General features: G+C 45.1%; 1 protein-coding gene across 5 annotated transcripts in view; it reads left to right on the top strand.

Moving 5' to 3' along the window:
* The window catches only part of LOC140210713 (meckelin-like), a 211,378-nt gene that overhangs the window by 60,272 nt on the left and 131,471 nt on the right, over nucleotides 1-19,635 (top strand). For all 5 annotated transcript variants that reach the window (XM_072279933.1, XM_072279934.1, XM_072279931.1 and 2 more), the window contains exons 3-5: nucleotides 198-276; nucleotides 2,354-2,429; nucleotides 18,456-18,522. In XM_072279933.1, coding sequence (XP_072136034.1) covers nucleotides 198-276; nucleotides 2,354-2,429; nucleotides 18,456-18,522 — 222 coding nt within the window. The remainder of the gene's footprint in view (nucleotides 1-197; nucleotides 277-2,353; nucleotides 2,430-18,455; nucleotides 18,523-19,635) is intronic.

Raw genomic sequence — 19,635 nt, 5'->3', positions numbered from 1 at the left:
GAAATGTGTTGTACTGTTCTGCTGCCACAAAGCAAAAAAATTTCACAACATTTGTCAGTGATAATAAATCTTATTCTGAATGTCTGAGTAGAAAACATTAGGAAGATTGAACTTGTGATCATCAACCCTTTTGTGTTATTCCTTTCTACGTTATGGAATGCAAGTCAGTAACAATGTTAATTTTGTCCACTGTATAGAATCAAGTTGTGTCGGCGGACAGGAGGTTCTGTTTGACATGCACAGACTGTAAGCAATGTGGAGACTCACAGGTCCAAGGTAGGACTTCCTAGTTGTAGGGCCTGGCTCGAATACATAGCAGGTTCAATACTCATCATCCACGGTAGTGGATTGGTTACTTCTGCAAGACCCCGCAACTCCTGGAGAAGGGGTTGTGACCTGAAGTTGTCCATAGATCAGGGAGCTAGAGGCCCCAGGTTCCTCATATGTTTCCACTTCACAGTGGCTAGAGGGAGTAATTACAAGATGTGAGCATCTCTGCCAAGGTCAATATTTATTGCTAGTCTAATTATCTCTGAACTTAAGTGCTGGCTATTTCTAAAGAAGGAGATGCATCAGCTTTGATCTTCATTGGGTATGTGGAAGAGTATGTTGGCGATATATTTACAGCTTCAATCGGTATCAAGGGGCAGGAATAACATTCAATGCCAGAGAGGCCCACTCCTGTTCCTATCCTCTGATTTCATATTACGGAGTAGCTAGATGATTTCAACAAACAATAAATTTCATGACATACAGTATTGTGCAAAATTCTTAGGCACATATACAGTACAGTATATAATGAGGGTGCCTAGAACTTTTGCAGTACTGTATTTGTCAACATGGAGTGGAGAGTGAGTTTGTAATTCTGGCGGGCACAAAGGACGTTGGGAATGCCGGGGTTTGAGTCAGGCAACTGAGAAGGAGTGCCAGGCCAGGGGGGAGCGGCGTGGGTCAGATATACTCAATCCTGAGACATCAGGCAATTGATTCCAAGCAATTGGCTTGTTGATCATTGCAGAATGTCTGTCTGATGCTTCTCGCTCCCTCCCCCCTCCCTTCCCCTTTTCCCAACCACGATTCCCCTCTCTCAGTCCAAAACAGAGACCCATATCAGAATCAGATGTAATCATCACTCACTGGTCTTGAAATCTGATTTTGTTTTGCAGGAGCTGAGTAGTGCAGTACAGAAAATTGCTACAGTACTTTGTCAAAATCTTTTGTTACATATATGTGCCTATGACTTTTGCATAGTATTGTACATGGGTGATAATAAACCTGATTCTCATTCTGAGAACGCTCTTAAGTGTTTGTAGCAATTTCTGTATTATTTAATTACCTGGATTTAATTCCTGAATTACCTTGACAGGATTTCACTGTGTACTCGATCAGCAATCCAAACACCTGTATGCAGGTGCAATTACATTAAGCACTGTGCTACAATACCCTGCTGTCAGTGGCTCTAATCAAAAGGGCCCATTTATCAATTCTGGGGTGGAGTTGAATTGGAAATTTTATTTTATTTTAAATTCATGAGTCTACATTCTGGATGGAAAAGACAAACACTTTATTAAACTAGGCAGAATGTATGTCACGGAAGCAGGTAATTTAGCCCAACCGTTCCATACTCTGTTTTTGCCCCAGGGGTTACCAACCTGGGCTCCACAGACCCTTCGGTTAATGGTAGAGGTCCATGGCATAAAAAAGGTTGGAAACTCCTGCTTTGCCCATATCTGTCAGCACAATCACCTATTCTCACTCCTGTATTCAAGCCAGTTTTCATCCTATCTCCCCCAGCGTATTAACCGTATCCTGCGGGTTTACCTCAACCTCTTCCCCCACTTCGGCATGAGTTCCACATGTTCACCATTTGTTAGATGCATGGCTAGAAAGCATGTGACATTGGTTCGCAAAGATATGTGAAATAAATATTTATAGTATTTAGATACATTATTTTAAGAATGTTTAAGTAGGGTCACATTGAAGAAAAGATGGGGAGGTGTAACTCTCAGGAAAAGTGGTCCTTTTGAATTTGTTGTAACTATTTGATGTTGCTGCAAATTCAAAAGGACCTACTTTTGGTCCTTTGTTTTCCTACTTCCCCATCTGTGAAAACTTTTTTAATGGCAGTTTATTAAAATCTTTTGTAACTTCCAAGAGTTCTCATGGATAAGATGAAATGACTTAAGGTGAGCGATCTCACATATTTCTAGCTTGCTCCCAACTTTTGCGTCAGATTCTATGTGGCCTTTTTCTGCAAGTATCTTACTGTTTCTGAGGAGGTTCAATAGATTGAATGTAACTAATTCTGTACTTTATGCATTCAGAAGGGATTCACAATCTTTTCTTTTTGCAGCAGAGAATTTGGCTTTGAGGACAGCAAAGTGTCAAACCTGTACCAACCAGACTGTACCAAATGCTTCGGGTAACATGTAAGTCCTTCACAGTCCTTGAATAATCAGGTTGTTTGTCGCTGTTCTTGACCAAGCCTGTCGAACCATTTCCAGTGCAGGAGGCGTCCATTGGCCCATCAAATACATGCCAGATTTTTATTGTCCAACCAATCTAGTTAGTTCCTTTTCACGGTTTATTTCTCAGATTTTTAATTAAGGGAATTATTTGTCATAAAACAGTTTTATCTTCCTGCGTCTCCTGGGAATACAGCTCTACAGGCTTTGGCTGCTGCATTGTGGTTCACCATGGAACCTTCCTTCATGGTTCAGACAATGAGTGGTTGTAAGAAACCGTGGCCAGATTGGATCCTCTTGTCCACATCCTGGGATCTTACAGGAGAAAATGGATCCGAATTTGGACGTTCTTATTGAAGCCGATCTGTTGATATCTGTTGATCTGTGTGGTTGGAAGGTTTGGTAGGTCATTAATAATGTTCACATGCTACTTAGGCATGGAGGCAGTTCTTTTTAAGGTTCAAAAGTTCAAAGTAAATTTATTATCAAAGTACATACATGTCACCATATACAACTCTAAGATTATTTTCTTGTGGGCATACTCAATAAATCCAAAATAGAGTAATAACCATAATAGAATCAATGAATAACTGCACCAATTTGGGCATTTAACCAGCATGCAAAAAACAACAAAATGCAAATACAAAAAGAAAGAAGGAATAATAATTATCATATATAAAGTAATAATAATATCAATAAGATTTCAATGATGAGGCAAGTGAAGTTGAATGAAGTTACTCCCCTAGGTTCAAGAGCCAGATGGTTGAGGGGTAATAACTGTTCTTGAATCTGGTGGTGTGAATACTGAGGCTCCTGTGCCTGCTTTCCTGATGGCAGCAGTGAGAAGAGAGCATGAGCCGGGTGGTGGGGGTCCCTGATGATGGATGCTGCTTTCCTGATGGCAGCTGTGAGAAGAGATTCCAAAGAAGAAGCATACGAATTAGCCAGAAAAAATGGCTCACCTGAGGACTGGGAGAAATTCAGAGTTCAGCAGAGGAGGACAAAGGGCTTAATTAGGAAGGGGAAAAAAAGATTATGAGAGAAAACTGGCAGGGAACATAAAAACTGACTGTAAAAGCTTTTATAGATATGTGAAAAGAAAAAGATTGGTTAAGACAAATATAGGTCCCCTACAGACAGGAACAGGTGAATTGATTATGGGGAGCAAGGACATGGCAGACCAATTGAATAATTACTTTGGGTCTGTCTTCACTATGGAGGACATAAATAATCTTCCGGAAATAGTAGGGGACAGAGGGTCCAGTGAGATGGAGGAACTGAGGGAAATACATGCTAGTAAGGAAGTGGTGTTAGGTAAATTGAAGGGATTAAAGGCAGATAAATCCCCAGGGCCAGATGGTCTGCATCCCAGAGTGCTTAAGGAAGTAGCCCAAGAAATAGTGGATGCATTAGTGATAATTTTTCAAAACTCTTTATATTCTGGACTAGTTCCTGAGGATTGGAGGGTGGCTAATGTAACCACACTTTTTAAAAAAGGAGGGAGAGAGAAACCAGGGAATTATAGACCGGTTAGCCTAACATCGGTGGTGGGGAAACTGCTAGAGTCAGTTATCAAAGATGTGATAACAGCACATTTGGAAAGCAGTGAAATCATCGGACAAAGTCAGCATGGATTTGTGAAAGGAAAATCATGTCTGAGGAATCTCATAGAATTTTTTGAGGATGTAACTAGTAGAGTGGATAGGGGAGAACCAGTGGATGTGGTATATTTGGATTTTCAAAAGGCTTTTGACAAGGTCCCACACAGGAGATTAGTGTGCAAACTTAAAGCACACAGTATTGGGGGTAAGATATTGATGTGGATAGAGAATTGGTTGGCAGACAGGAAGCAAAGAGTGGGAATAAACGGGACCTTTTCAGAATGGCAGGCAGTGACTAGTGGGGTACCGCAAGGCTCAGTGCGGGGACCCCAGTTGTTTACAATATATATTAATGACTTGGATGAGGGAATTAAATGCAGCATCTCCAAGTTTGCGGATGACACGAAGCTGGGTGGCGGTGTTGGCTGTGAGGAGGATGCTAAGAGGATGCAGGGTGACTTGGATAGGTTAGGTGAGTGGGCAAATTCATGGCAGATGCAATTTAATGTGGATAAGTGTGAGGTTATCCACTTTGGTGGCAAAAACAGGAAAACATTATTATCTGAATGGTGGCCGATTAGGAAAAGGGGAGGTGCAACGAGACCTGGGTGTCATTATACACCAGTCATTGAAAGTGGGCATGCAGGTACAGCAGGCGGTGAAAAAGGCGAATGGTATGCTGGCATTTATAGCGAGAGGATTCGAGTACAGGAGCAGGGAGGTACTACTGCATTTGTACAAGGCCTTGGTAAGACCACACCTGGAGTATTGTGTGCAGTTTTGGTCCCCTAATCTGAGGGGAGACATCCTTGCCATAGAGCGAGTACAAAGAAGGTTCACCAGATTGATTCCTGGGATGGCAGGACTTTCATATGAAGAAAGACTGGATGAACTAGGCTTATACTCGTTGGAATTTAGAAGATTGAAGGGGGATCTGATTGAAACGTATAAAATCCTAAAGGGATTGGACAAGCTAGATGCAGGAAGATTGTTCCCGATGTTGGGGAAGTCCACAACGAGGGGTCACAGTTTGAGGATAAAGGGGAAGCCTTTTAGGACCGAGATTAGGAAAAACTTCTTCACACAGAGAGTGGTGAATCTGTGGAATTCTCTGCCACAGGAAACAGTTGAGGCCAGTTCATTGGCTATATTTAAGAGAGAGTTAGATATGGCCCTTGTGGCTAAAGGGATCAGGGGGTATGGAGGGAAGGCTGGTGCAGGGTTCTGAGTTGGATGATCAGCCATGATCATACTGAATGGTGGTGCAGGCTCGAAGGGCCGAATGGCCTACTCCTGCACCTATGTTTCTAAGAGAGCACGAGCTGGGTGGTGGGGGTCCCTGATGATGGATGCTGCTTTCCTGCAACAGCGTTACATGAAGGAGAGTTCAATGGTGAGGAGGGCTTTGCCCGTGATGGACTGGGTCGTATCCAATTTCCCTCGAAGATGTGTGCATGTGAGCGTGCATGCATTTTTTGCTACTAGTGCACAAAGGAATTTAACCTGCTCACAAAAGGTTTTCACCATCGACCTTGTTGGCATGTTAAGTATATTTCACGATCGTGCATAATCACATTTCCTTTTCTGGTTTCTGATGTGGACGGTGTTGACAACTTGGAGTTTGTGATGATTTCTCTGCAGATTTTGGAACTGGTCCATTTGTACTGTTTTCTTGTGTTGAATTCTTTGTCAAATTCCAGAGAAGCAAAGGACGTGAAGCATAAAAGAACTGCTAGTTCATTTAACGCAGAATGGCTAAATGACTATTTCAGACAACTTTAATAACATGTGAAAAGATTGATATTATTCCATGCTGGCATATAGTTTATGAGAAATAATGACTCATTGATGTGTATTATTTTATTTCTTTTAAACAATGAACAACAAACTGGACTTGGTGGTTCATTATCCTTAGAATAGCTTCAGGTTTACTTCCACTTAAAAGTTCAGTGCGCACCTGTTGTTGTCATTGGGCAGAAAATTGCACGGCACAGGATTTTTGTGCATTGTGAAAAGATTACAACAGGGTCGGCACAACGTTGTGGGCTGAAGGGCCAGTACCGTGCTGTACTATTCTATGTTCTATGTTCTGTTACAAATTAGAGGGAACATTGGCTGTATCCACTTCTTTACGTAGGATTTTCCATTCAAGGCCATTGGTGTTTCCATACCAGGCTATGATGGAGCCAGTCAATATACTCTCCATCACACACCTACAGAAGTTTGTCAAAGTTTTACAGGTCATGCTGAATATTTGCAAACTCCTAAGGAAATAGAGGCACTGTCATGCTTTCCTTGCAATTGCACTTATGATTAGTGCCCTGAAATAATAACACGAAGGAATTTAAAGTTGCTGACCCTTTCCTCCTCTGATTCTCCAATGAGTACTGGCTCATGGACCTCTAGTTTCCTCCTCCTCAAGTCAAAAATGAGCTCCTTGGTCTTGCTGACATTGAATAAGAGGTTGTTATCATGGAACCACTCAGCCCGATTTTCAATCTTCCTCCTAAAGGCTGGTTTGTTACTACTTTTGATTTGACCTGCGACAGTGGTGTCGCCTGCAAACTTAAATATGGCATAGGAGCTGTGCTTCGCCACACAGTCATAAGTGTAAAGTGCTTTTAGCAATATGGAGTTTCTTATTTGGCAATTGGCAGAGAGAAGGATTGTGGATTTACAAACACAACTGTATGGGATTCAGTTATGAAGTTTGAATGGAGCTAAATGGATAGCATGGTTCCCTTTCACTTCTAAACCTGATTTGTCAAAGTCAGAATTGAGTTTATTGTCATAACCCCAATTATGTATATGCACAGGTAAATGGACAACTTGTTTGCAGCAGCATTGCAGACACATAGCATCATATAAGCAGCATTCACCAAGAAAACCAAAAATTGGGCATGAATTCTACGCGCTTTCCAAGAAAGAACACAATCAGAACAGAAGAAAGAAACTGAGACCCTCACACCTGCTCCCCATCTGTGATCTCTGCTGGTGAGGCGTTTAGTTGGACCCTCTCTCCCACTCACCTCTGTGATCTCTGTTAGTGAGACCTTCTCTCCCACTCACCTCTGTGATCTCTGTTAGTGAGACCCTCTCTCTCCCACTTCCCCTCTGTGATCTCTGTTAGTGAGACACTCTCTCTCCCACTTCCCCTCTGTGATCTCTGTTAGTGAGACACTCTCTCTTACTGCTCCCCCTCTGTGATCTCTGTTAGTGAGACCCTCTCTCCCATTCACCTGTGTGATCTCTGTTAGTGAGACCCTCTCTCCCACTCACCTGTGTGATCTCTGTTAGTGAGACCCTCTCTCCCACTCACCTCTGTGATCTCTGTTAGTGAGACCTTCTCTCCCACTCACCTCTGTGATCTCTGTTAGTGAGACCCTCTCTCCCACTCACCTCTGTGATCTCTGTTAGTGAGACCCTCTCTCCCTGCTCCCTGTCTGTGATCTCTGTTAGTGAGACCCTCTCTCCCACTCACCTCTGTGATCTCTGTTAGTGAGACCTTCTCTCCCATTCACCTGTGTGATCTCTGTTAGTGAGACCTTCTCTCCCACTCACCTCTGTGATCTCTGTGAGACCCTCTCTCCCACTCACCTCTGTGATCTCTGTTAGTGAGACCCTCTCTCCCACTCACCTCTGTGATCTCTGTTAGTGAGACCCTCTCTCCCTGCTCCCTGTCTGTGATCTCTGTTAGTGAGACCCTCTCTCCCACTCACCTCTGTGATCTCTGTTAGTGAGACCTTCTCTCCCATTCACCTGTGTGATCTCTGTTAGTGAGACCTTCTCTCCCACTCACCTCTGTGATCTCTGTGAGACCCTCTCTCCCACTCACCTCTGTGATCTCTGTTAGTGAGACCCTCTCTCCCTGCTTCCTGTCTGTGATCTCTGTTAGTGAGACCCTCTCTCCCACTCACCTCTGTGATCTCTGTTAGTGAGACACTCTCTCCCATTCACCTGTGTGATCTCTGTTAGTGAGACCCTCCCTCCCACTCACCTGTGTGATCTCTGTTAGTGAGACCCTCTCTCCCACTCACCTCTGTGATCTCTGTTAGTGAGACCTTCTCTCCCATTCACCTGTGTGATCTCTGTTAGTGAGACCCTCTCTCCCACTCACCTCTGTGATCTCTGTTAGTGAGACACTCTCTCTCCCACTCACTTCTGTGATCTCTGTTAGTGAGACACCCTCTCTCCCACTCACCTCAGTGATCTCTGTTAGTGAGACACTCTCTCTTACTGCACCCCCTCTGTGATCTCTGTTAGTGAGACCCTCTCTCCCACCCACCTCTATGATCTCTGTTAGTGAGACACTCTCTCTCCCACTCACCTCTGTGATCTCTGTTAGTGAGACACCCTCTCTCCCACTCACCTCAGTGATCTCTGTTAGTGAGACCCTCTCTCCCACTCACCGCTGTGATCTCTGTTAGTGAGACCCTCTCTCTCTGCTCCCCCTCTGTGATCTCTGTTCGTGAGATCCTCTCTCCCACTCATCTCTGTGATCTCTGTTAGTGAGACCCTCTCTCCCACTCACCTCTGTGATATCTGTTAGTGAGACCCTCTCTCCCACTCACCTCTGTGATCTCTGCTGGTGAGTTTAGTGAGACCCTCTCTCCCACTTCCCCTCTGTGATTTCTGTTAGTGAGACACTCTCTCTTACTGCTCCCCCTCTGTGATCTCTGTTAGTGAGACCCTCTCTCCCTGCTCCAAGTCTGTGATCTCTGTTAGTGAGACCCTTTCTCCCACTCACCTCTGTGATCTCTGTTAGTGAGACCCTCTCTCCCACTCACCTCTGTGATCTCTGCTGGACAGGAGTTTAGTGAGACCCTCTCTCCCACTTCCCCTCTGTGATCTCTGTTAGTGAGACCCTCTCTCCCACTCACCTCTGTGATCTCTGCTGGACAGGAGTTTAGTGAGACCCTCTCTCCCACTTCCCCTCTGTGATCTCTGTTAGTGAGACCCTCTCTCCCACTCACCCCTGTGATCTCTGTTAGTGAGACCCTCTCTCCCTGCTCCCCCTCTGTGATCTCTGTTAGTGAGACCCTCTCTCCAACTCACCTCTGTGATCTCTGTTGGTGAGACCCTCTCTCCCACTCACCTCTGATCTCTGTTAGTGAGACCCTCTCTCCCACTCACCTCTATGATCTCTGTTAGTGAGACCCTCTCTCCCTGCTCCAAGTCTGTGATCTCTGTTAGTGAGACCCTTTCTCCCACTCACCTCTGTGATCCCTGTTAGACCCTTTCTCCCACTCACCTCTGTGATCTCTGCTGGACAGGAGTTTAGTGAGACCCTCTCTCCCACTTCCCCTCTGTGATCTCTGTTAGTGAGACACTCTCTCTCCCACTTACCTCTGTGATCTCTGTTAGTGAGACACTCTCTCTCCCACTCACCTCTGTGATCTCTGCTGGACTGGTTAGTGAGACCCTCTTTCCCACTTCCCCTCTGTGATCTCTGTTAGTGAGACACTCTCTCTTACTGCTCCCCCTCTGTGATCTCTGTTAGTGAGACCCTCTCTCCCACCCACCTCTGTGATCTCTGTTAGTGAGACACTCTCCCACTCACCTCTGTGATCTCTGTTGGACAGGAGTTCACCGAGACCCTCTCTCTCTGCTCCACCTCTGCGACTCAGCAATCTCTGCTGACAGGAATTCAGTGAGATCCTCTCTCACTGTATACCCCACCATGATCTTTGTTGCTGTCTGTCTAAAGATAGTTGATGTTAGTGCAAATTTATTCAGGTGACACTGGTGTTGCTAAACTGCAGTGATCAGGGTCTTGCTGGCTGGTTCAGGAACCGAGTTGTTGAAGTGAAGTTACTACTTCTGAACTGTTCTTCCTCATTCACTCAGTGTGGGATTCATACCTGGGATTTTTTGGATGGTTTTCCACAGGTCCATTGGTGTTGAGTGTTTTAGTCATGTGAAGCCAGTTTGGAATCCAATTATCTGTAATCAGTATAATCATTTAAAAGAAATGCACTGGTTGGGGGTCTGTCATCTCAATAGGGATGCTCACGCGGTATTTAGATGTGGTGCTAAAAGTTCGTTCATGTGTTGTAATGATTCTATGTGCTTTGCGAAGGGAGCTAATTTAAAGCCCTATTTACTGAGAGCAAACCCAGCCCCTTGTCCGTAGACCCCACCGATGGAGCTGCAGCCCATGTTGTGATGTCCCTGAACAAATAGGCCTCGGGGAGTTGAAACAGACTCCTGCATTAATGGGGACCAGATTACCAGAGAGGTCCAAGGCTTGCCTTTGGGGCAGTCATTTCTCTAAGAATCTTAGAGCTTGTTCCTGGTACCACCTTATTTATCCCCCCTTAGCTCCCTGATCGTGTTGCCAATGTCCACCACCAGATCGCTCCCAGCTCCCCATTCCTGAATGGCCTCTTCCTGACTGATGCCTTCCATTGTCCGGATCCAACCCTCTCCGGTTACCTTAGTCCTCCCTCAGCCTCGCTCCTACACCCAACTATCTGCAGCAGAGATCAAATGGAGGAGGTGTGCATCATTTGAGTGTTACTGGTGGAGGTTTTCTTTCAAACCCTGTGCAGGTCCCCAAGGGAGTGCTGGACTTATTTTTTTGTAAATGGCTGAACAATTACTTGGTCAGGAATTGTATTTATTGTGTGAATTTGTTTGTAAAATTGTGAGAGTGTAAGAGTGTTGCTTGAATTGTGTTCAGTCATTTAATGAATGTAGGCATGTTTATACAAGGCCTGCTTTACTAAGATTAAAGTGTGAGTCTGAAATGGCTTCTCGGCACTTTCTATCAGATGTCACTGGTGTTCTTGCCAAGAACTCAAACCGGAGAATGGCAGTATCTGTTTCAACAATTAACCTGCTGGAGGAACTCAGCAGGTCAAGGGGCAAATGTTGGGGGAGGAGGGGTGGAGGAACTGTTGACGTTTCGGGTTGAAAACTTGCGTCAGGTCTGAGAATGGAGAGGGGGAGAGAGCTGGTGTGAAAAGTAGACGGGTGGGAAGACAGGCTGGAGATGAACTGAGATACGTTGGGCAGATCAAGCCAGATAGGGGAGGGCAAGGGTGGGAGCTGTGAGACAGAATTAGGTGGGTGATAGATATAGATAGATAAATAAAGAGGAAGATAGAGCTGAAGAGATGGGAGGGGAGGGTGAAGGTTGAAGGCAGCTGCAAGAATGCGATAAGGATCTGTGGTAAGGATGGTGTCATTGGCACCACTGTTGTTGACAGAATCTCAGAAGATGATGTGCAGATGTATAGGAGTGAAAAAAATAAGCATGTTTAGTTGTGTCACAACAACCATGCATTCTACATCAACAAGACCAAACCCTGATGGTGAACTTTAGGAAGGGGAAATTGGGAGAACATACTTCAAGGGGTTAGAGTTGGAAAGGATGAGCTGCTTCAAGTTCCTGGGTGTCAACATCTCAGAGGATCAATTCTGGGCCCACCAAGCTGATGCAGTCATGAAGAAGGCACGCCCGTGGCTATACCTCATCAGGAGTTCGAGAAGACTTGTTTTGTCACCAAAGGCTCTGGTGAATTTCTACAGATGTACCGGGGAGGGCATTCTGACTGGTTGCATCACCGCCTGGTGTGGCGGCTCCAATGCACAGAATCAAAAGAGGGTGCAAAGCATTGTAAACCCAGACAGCTCCATCATGGGCATAACCCTCCCCATTTTTAAGAACATCTTGAAAAGGTGATCCCTCAGGAAGGTGACATCCACCGTTAAGGACCCTCACCATTGGGGACAGGCCCTCTTCTAGTTACTATCATCAGGGAGGAGTTACAGGAGCCTGAAAACCCACGTTCAATGCTTCAGGAGCAGCTTCTTCCCATCTTCCATCAGATTTATGAATGCTGCTTTGCTTTTCTTCTGTTACATTATTTATTTAGTTTTATTTTGTTATACCTTATGGTGATTTGTTATGCCTGCCCTCTACTGCTGCCACTAAAAAACAGATTTCACAGCTGATGTCAGAGACAATAAACCAGATTCCGATTCTGACCCTGATCGGTTTGTCTTGGAAGGATGATTTTATGCAAGCAACATGTTGGTGCCATTAGGCAACAAAATTAATGAAGTCCAGGATTCCACCGCCGCCAACTTCGGTGCCAATGACCTTGGATATTTTCAGACCATGAATCACACAGCCCCAGGCTCCCTGTCAGTTGGGTCCACAGAGACTCCATCTTCTGTCCACCCTACCTTCCCTGAACACGCCAACCCTCCCCCCTCCTCTGACACTACCAACTCTCCTCTCTCCTCTGATTCCAGCTTTAATCACTATTGCGTCTTCGCCATTCTTTCCGACCTTCCCCTCTCTGAGGCGGAACATTCTGTCCTCAGCAAGGGCCTTATGTTTGTCCCCATTCACTCGCACCTCAGTGAGTTCCATGCCTGCCATGATGCCAAGCTCTTCCCACTTCTATGGCGCACTTCAAGCCCACTTCTTTGGTACAAGTTCCCCACCCCATACTGAAGATCCCTTCTCCCATCTCCAACCACCCTCCTCTTCTTGGATGCTCTACTCTACTGCCTGCTTTACGAGACATAAACTGGCTCAACTTTAACACTCCTCTCTTCTCCTCAAACCTTACCCCCTCTGAATGCACTGCCCTCCACTCTATCTGCACCAATCCCAACCTTACCATCAAACCCCCAGACAAAGTGGGTGCTGTTGTAGTGTGGTCAACTGACCTCTACCTTACTAAGACCAGGTGGCAACTCTCAGACTACCCCTCTTATCTACCCCCTGAAAAGGACCGCACTCTGTACCATCAGAGAACTGTCTTTGACACCATTACTAACCTCATCCACTGCCGCCTTAGCCTGCACTGTTTGCTCTTACCTCCTATTCAAGATCCACAAACCGGCTAAGGCCTATTGTCTCTGCTGGCTCCTGCCCACTGAACTCATGTCCTCACATCTCAATTCCATTCTTTCCTCCTTTGCTTCAGTCCCATCCCACCTACACCTGTGATCCTTCACATGCCCTTGATCTTCTCAACAGCTTTCACTTTCCTGGCCATGACTGCCTCATTTTCATCATGGATGTCCAGTCCTTATACACCTCTATCCCCCATCAAGAAGGCCTTCAAGCTCTTTGCTTCAACAAAAGACTCAACCACCACCCTCCTCTGCCTGCCAGAACTAGTCCCCACCCTCAATAATTTCTCCTTTGACTCCTCCCACCTTCTCCAGACTCAAGGTGTAGCCATGGACACCTGCATAGACCCCAACTATGCCTCCTTTTCATCGGCTGTGCAGACAGTCCATGTCCAAGCCTTCCCTGGCAATGCTCCCCAACTCTTCCTGTGCTATATTGATGAATCTATCGGTGCTGCTTCATGCACCCATGCTGAGCTCATCAATTTCATCAACTTTGCTTCCAACTTCCACCTTGATCTTAGATTCACTTGTCCATTTCTGACACCTCCCTCCCCTTTCTCGATCTCTCTGTCCCCATCTCTGGAAACAATCTGTCTACTGACATTTTTTATAAACCTGCCGATTCCCACGACTATCTTGACTATACCTCTTCTCACCCTGTCTCTTGTAAAGATGCTATTTCCTTTTCTCAGTCCCTTCATCTGTGTTACATCTGTTCCCAGGATGAAGCTTTCCTTTCCAAGACATCAGAGGTGTCCTCTTTCTTTAAACAGGGTTTTCCTCCCTCCACCATCCACATCCATGTCTCCCATTTCCTGGACATCGGCGGTCACCCCATCTTCCTGCTGCCTTAACAGGGATAGAACTCCTTTTGTTCTTACCTACCACCCCATGAGCCACTCAACATATCTTTACCTCCTCCCCCACTATCCTCTTCCTGCAGGGATCTCTGTGATTCCCTCGTCCATTCGTCCCTCCCCACTAATCTCCCATCTCGCACTTACCCTTCCCTGAAAGCTATACCTGCCCATTTACCTCCTCCCTTACCTTAATTCAAGGCCCCAAAAAGTCCATCCAGGTGAGGCAACATTTCACCTGTGGATCCATTGGGGTTGTCTAGTGTATCCAATGCTCCCGATGCGGTCTCGTCTACCATAGTGAAACCCCACATAAATTGGAGGACAACTTTGTCGAGCACCTCCAGTCCATCCATCGAGAGCGGAATTTCAGATTGGCTAACCATTTTAATTCCTATCCCCATTCCCATTCCAGTATGTTAGTCCACAGCCTCCTCTTTTGCCACGATGGGGCCACTGTCAGGGTGGAGGAGCAACACTTCATATTCCGTCTGGCTAGCCTCCAACCTGATGGCATGAACATCGTCTTCTCATTCTGGCAAAAAAATTAACTCCCTTTTTCTCCTATTCCCCATTTAACTCTTCTCCTCACCTGCTATCTTTTCTGCCTGGTGCCCCTCCTTCCCATTCTCCTATGGTCCGCTCTCGTCTCCTATCAGGTTACTTCTCTCCAGCCCATGACCTTTCCCACCCACCTGGCTTCACCTATCACCTTCAAGCTAGTCCTTCCTCCCCTTCCCCAATGTTTTTATTTTGGTATCTTCCTCCTTCCAGTCTTGAAGAAAGGTCTCAGCCCGAAATCAAAGGGGGACCAATATTCCTGCGGGCAGGTTTGCTAGAGCTTTTGGGAGTGGTTTAAACTTGGAGTACTGTGTCCAGTTCTGGTCACCTCACTATAGGAAGGATGTGGAAGTGTTGGAAAGGGTACAGAGGAGATTTACCAGGATGCTGCCTGGTGTAGAGAGTATGTATTATGATTAGAGATTAAGGGAGCTAGGGCTTTACTCTTTGGAGAGAAGGAGGATGAGAGGAGACATAATAGAGGTGTACAAGATAATAAGAGAAATAGATAGAGTGGATAGCCAGCACCTTTTCCCCAGGGCACCACTGCTCAATACAAGAGGACATCACTTTAAGGTAAGAGGTGGGAAGTTCAAGGGGGATATTAGAGGAATGTTTTTTACTCAGAGAGTGGTTGGTGCGTGGAATGCACTGCCTGAGTCAGTGGTGGAGGCAGATACACTCGTGAAGTTTAAGAGACTACTGGACAGGTATATGGAGGAATTTAAGTTGAGGGCTTATATGGGAGGCAGGGTTTGAGGGTCGGCATAACATCGTGGGCCGAAGGGCCTGTACTGTGCTGTAGTATTCTATGTTCTATGTTAATATGGCAGGGGGTGGGAATCAGTATGATAGAGCTGAGGATGAGCCAGCAGGTTTACAAGTAGATGATGGGTGTATCATGAATGTTAGGAGGACACACCAGTGATTGGGTACAACTGCAGACTAAGCAAAGAGTTAAGTTGTAGCACAGAAGGGTGAAGAATGCAGGACTGAAGGTGCTGTATTTAAATGCGCGTAGCATTCAGAATAAGTTGGGTGAACTTGGGGCACAATTAGAGATTGGTTGGCATGATGTTGTTGGCATCACTGAGTCGTGGCTGAAAGAAGGTCATAGTTGGGAGTTTAACACCAAGGGATATACTTTGGTATCAAAAGGACAGGCAGGAAGGCATAGGTGGTGGTGTGGCTCCATTGGTAAGTGATGGAATTAAATCTTTAGAAAGAGGTGACATAGGGTCAGAGAATGTTGAATCTTTGTGGGTAGAGTTAAGAAATTGCAAGTGAAAAAAACCATTATGGGAATCATATATAGGCCTCCAAATAATAGTCAAGATGTGGGGTTGAGATTGCAAAGGGAGCTGGAAAGGGCATGTAATTAAAGAGTAATGTCACAATTGTAGTGGGGGACTTCAATATGCAAGGGAATTGGGAAAATCAGGTTCGTGTCAGATCACAAGAGAGGGAATTTGTTGAATGCCTACGAGATGGCTTTTTAGAACAGCTTGTGCTTGCGCATACTAGGGGAAAGGCTATCTTAGGTTGGGTGTTGTGTATAACCCAGATTTTATTAGTCAGCTTAATGTAAAGGAACCCTTAGGAGGCAGTGATCATACTATGATTGAGTTCATACTGCAGTTTGAGAGGGAGAAGCTCAAGTCAGATGTATCAGTTTCACAATGGAATAAAAGGAATTGCAAAGGTATGAGAGGGGAGCTTGCCTAGGTGGATCGGAGGGGGATACATTGGGGATGACAGCAGAACAGAGGTGTCTGAAGTTTCTGGGAATGGTTCACAAGGCGCAGGATAGATATGTCCCACAGAAGAAGTTGTTCTCAGATGGCAGGGCTAGGCAACTGTGGCTGACAAGGGAAGTTAAGGACTGTATAAAAGCAAGGGAAGGGCAAATAAGGTAGCAAAAGTGATTGGGAAGTTGGATGATTGGGAAGCTTTTAAAATCCAATAAAAGGCAACTAAAAAAGTTTTCAGAAGAAAAAAGATGAAATATGAGGGCAGACGAGCCAATAATATAAAGTAGGATATCAGAAGTTTTTTTATAGTTGTATAAAGAATAAATGGGAGGTGGGAGTTGACAGTGGACCACTGGAAAATGGTGCTGGTGAGTTAGTAATGGGGGAACAAAGAAGTGGCAGGTGAACTTAATAAGTACTTTGCTTCAGTCTTTACTGTGGAAGACACTAGCTGTGTGCCAGAGGTCTGTGAGTGTAAGGGAGCAGGAGTGAGTGCCATTGCTATTACAAAGGTCTTAAGGTGGATAAGTCACCTGGACCAGATGGACTACATCCCAGAGTCCTGAAAGAGGTTTCTGAAGAGATAACAGATGCATTGGTCATGATCTTTCAAGAATCATTTGATTCTGGCATGATCCTGAAGGACTGGAAGATTGCAAATGTCACTCCACTCTTTAAGAAGGGAGGAAGACAAAAGAGAGGAAATTATAGGCCAGTTAGCCTAACCTCAGTGGTTGGGGAAGTGTTGGAGTCTATTATTAAGGACGAGGTTTTGGAGTATTCGAAGACTAACGATAAAATAAGTCAGAATTAGCATGGTTTCTGTGAAGGGAAATCTTGTCTGACATATCTGTTAGAATTCTTTGAGGAAGTGACAGGCAGGGTGGACAAAAGAGAGGCAGTGGATGTCATTTAGATGGAAGGCATTTGATAAGGTGCCTCACATGAAACTGCTTAACAAGATAAAATCCTAAGGGGTTACAGGAAAGATACTGGCATGGATAAAGCAATGGCTGACAGGCAGGAGGCAGTGAGTGGGAATAAAGGGGCCTTTTCTGGTTGGCTGCCAGTGACTAGTGGTGTTCCTCAGGGGTCAGTATTGGGACCGCTTCTTTTCATATTGTTTGTCAGTGATTTACATAGTGGACTTGATGGCTTTGTGGCAATCTTGAAGATAGTGGAGAGGATGGTAATGCTGAGGATTATGGCAGGACATAAATAAATTGGTAGAATGGACAAAAAAGTGGCAGATGGAATTGTGTTGCATTTTGGTAAAAGGAACGATAGTTCAGAGTATTATCTAAATGGGGAGGAAAAACATCAGAGGTGCAGAGAGACTTAGGAGTCCTCATACAAGACTCCTAAAAGGTTAATTCACAAGTTGAGTCTGTGGTAAAGAAGGAAAATGCAGTGTTGGCATTTATTTCAAGGGGAATAGAATATAAAAACAAGGAGACAATGCTGAAGCTTTATAAGACCCTAGTCAGTCCGCACTTGGAGTATTGTCAACAGTTTTGGGCCCCTTATCTCGGAAAGGATGTGTTGTCATTGGAGAGAGTTCAAAGGAGGTTCACAAGGATTATTCCAGGAATGAAAGAGTTAACATATGAGGAGCATTTGGCAGTTTGCCAGATCTGTATTCAGGAATTTAGAAGAATGCTGGGGGATCTCTTTGAAACCTATTGAATGTTGAAAGGACCAGATAAGGTGGATGTGGAGGAGATGTTTCCTCTGGTGGTGGTATCCAGAACTAGAAGGCACAGCCTCAAAACTGAGGGGTGACCTTTTAGAACAGAAGTAAGGAGAACTTTTTTTAGTCAAAGAGTGGTGAATCTGTGGAATGCTCTGCCACAGACTGCGGTGGAGGCCAAGCCGTAGGAATATTCAAAGTGGAAGTTGGTGGATTCCTGATTGGTCAGGACATCAAGGGATATGGTGAGAGGGCAGGTTGATTGGTATCCGGGATCAGCCATGATGAAATGGTGGTGTAGACTCGATGGGCTGAATGGCCTAATTCTGCTCCTACCTCTTTTGGAAACATCAATTGTTTGTTTATTTCCATAGATGCTGCCTGACCTGCTCAGTTCCTTTGGTACTTTGTGTGTGTTAGTAAAATGGTCTCAATGTGGCTGTCACCCACTGAGGGATTTCTAAACCACCCCTTCTTCCCTTTATGAAGTAAACATGAAGTAAAAGTGCAAGGGTAACTGTGGGATCTGACACTTTTCTCTTGGTTCTGTTTTGGGGATATTGTGTGAATTAATCTGCTTTGTCTACCTGTGTTGTTTGCTAGATGCCTTGGATCAGTCCTGGTTATCAATATATTTCCTTTTTCTCTGCCAGGTGTGTCCCCTGCCAGGAAACTTTCATTTTGACTACCAAGAGCTGCACTTGTCCGCCTAACAACTTGGTAAGCAATTCACTGTTCCGGTGTGCACTGAAGGAGCTCAGGTAGATAGTGTTACATCCCCAGGCCCAGGTGAACTTTGCTGAATGCTTGAAACCTCTCAGGAATTACAACTTGAAACAAAAAATAAATCTGCAGATGCTGGAAATGAGAATGAAAATAGAAATACTCAGGTCAGGTAACATCTGTGGAAAAACAACAAGTCTTTACATACCAGGTCATCAGGCAGATCTGTTCATGTTGTTTAGGTGAGAGCGTCTCTAGTAAAATATCAAAGTGTTTTCGACCTGAGAGCTTGACTCTGTTTCCCTCTCCACAGATGCTGCCTGACTTGATGAGTGTTTGCAGTATTTTCTGCTTTTAACCTTGAAAACTGAGTTCTTTGCTCTAAACCTGCATCATCATCCGTGTTTGAAGTTGTAAGAGAGGATGGTGCAAGACAGGTGGGAGCAGAATGGGAAGGTACTTGAAGTATCGTGTTCTGTTTTGCTCACCTCATTATAGCAGACATCCCACCCTGCAAAAACTCATTTCAGGGAGGTCGCACCATCAATTTCCGGGAGACTCCCGGAACTTCCGGGAGAGGTGGGATATCTGCAGTAGAGTAGCTCCTTAGCAGCTAGCCAGCTAGTTTAAATAATGTTAGCTATGCTAGTAAACGAATGACACCTGTTAAACGCACCTCAACATGTCTCTTACAGTCTTAACCCACCATGGGCAATAGAAAAGTCACTGTTGCAAACAGTGCAGCGAGCAACACTGTCATAATTTTTGATCCCTATTAGGCAGGGGTACCCTTTAGGGTAGTCTGGGGTGATGTACGTTTTATATTTTCTTTTTTTGGAACACTCTCCCATGGCGCGCACTCGCTCTTTCTCTCTCTCGTGGTCACTCGCTCTCTCTCTCTTGTGGTCACTCTCTCTCATGGTTGCTCTCGCGCTCTCTCGTGGTCTCTCTCGTCTCTCTTGTTCTCTCTATCGCACTCGTTCTCACTTGCTTTCTCTCTCTCTCTCACTCTCGTGCTTGCTTGCTTTCTCTCTCAAAAAAATTGATTTCCGGGACATTTTATATAACTTGCGGGCATCAGGGAGCCACTATTAATATGCGGGAGACTCC

The sequence above is a fragment of the Mobula birostris genome, chromosome 15 (genome assembly GCF_030028105.1).
Source record: "Mobula birostris isolate sMobBir1 chromosome 15, sMobBir1.hap1, whole genome shotgun sequence".
In the NCBI taxonomy this organism is placed as follows: domain Eukaryota; kingdom Metazoa; phylum Chordata; class Chondrichthyes; order Myliobatiformes; family Myliobatidae; genus Mobula; species Mobula birostris.
The sequence above is the reverse complement of the archived record's forward strand: the minus strand, read 5'-3'. Positions and strand labels throughout refer to the sequence as shown.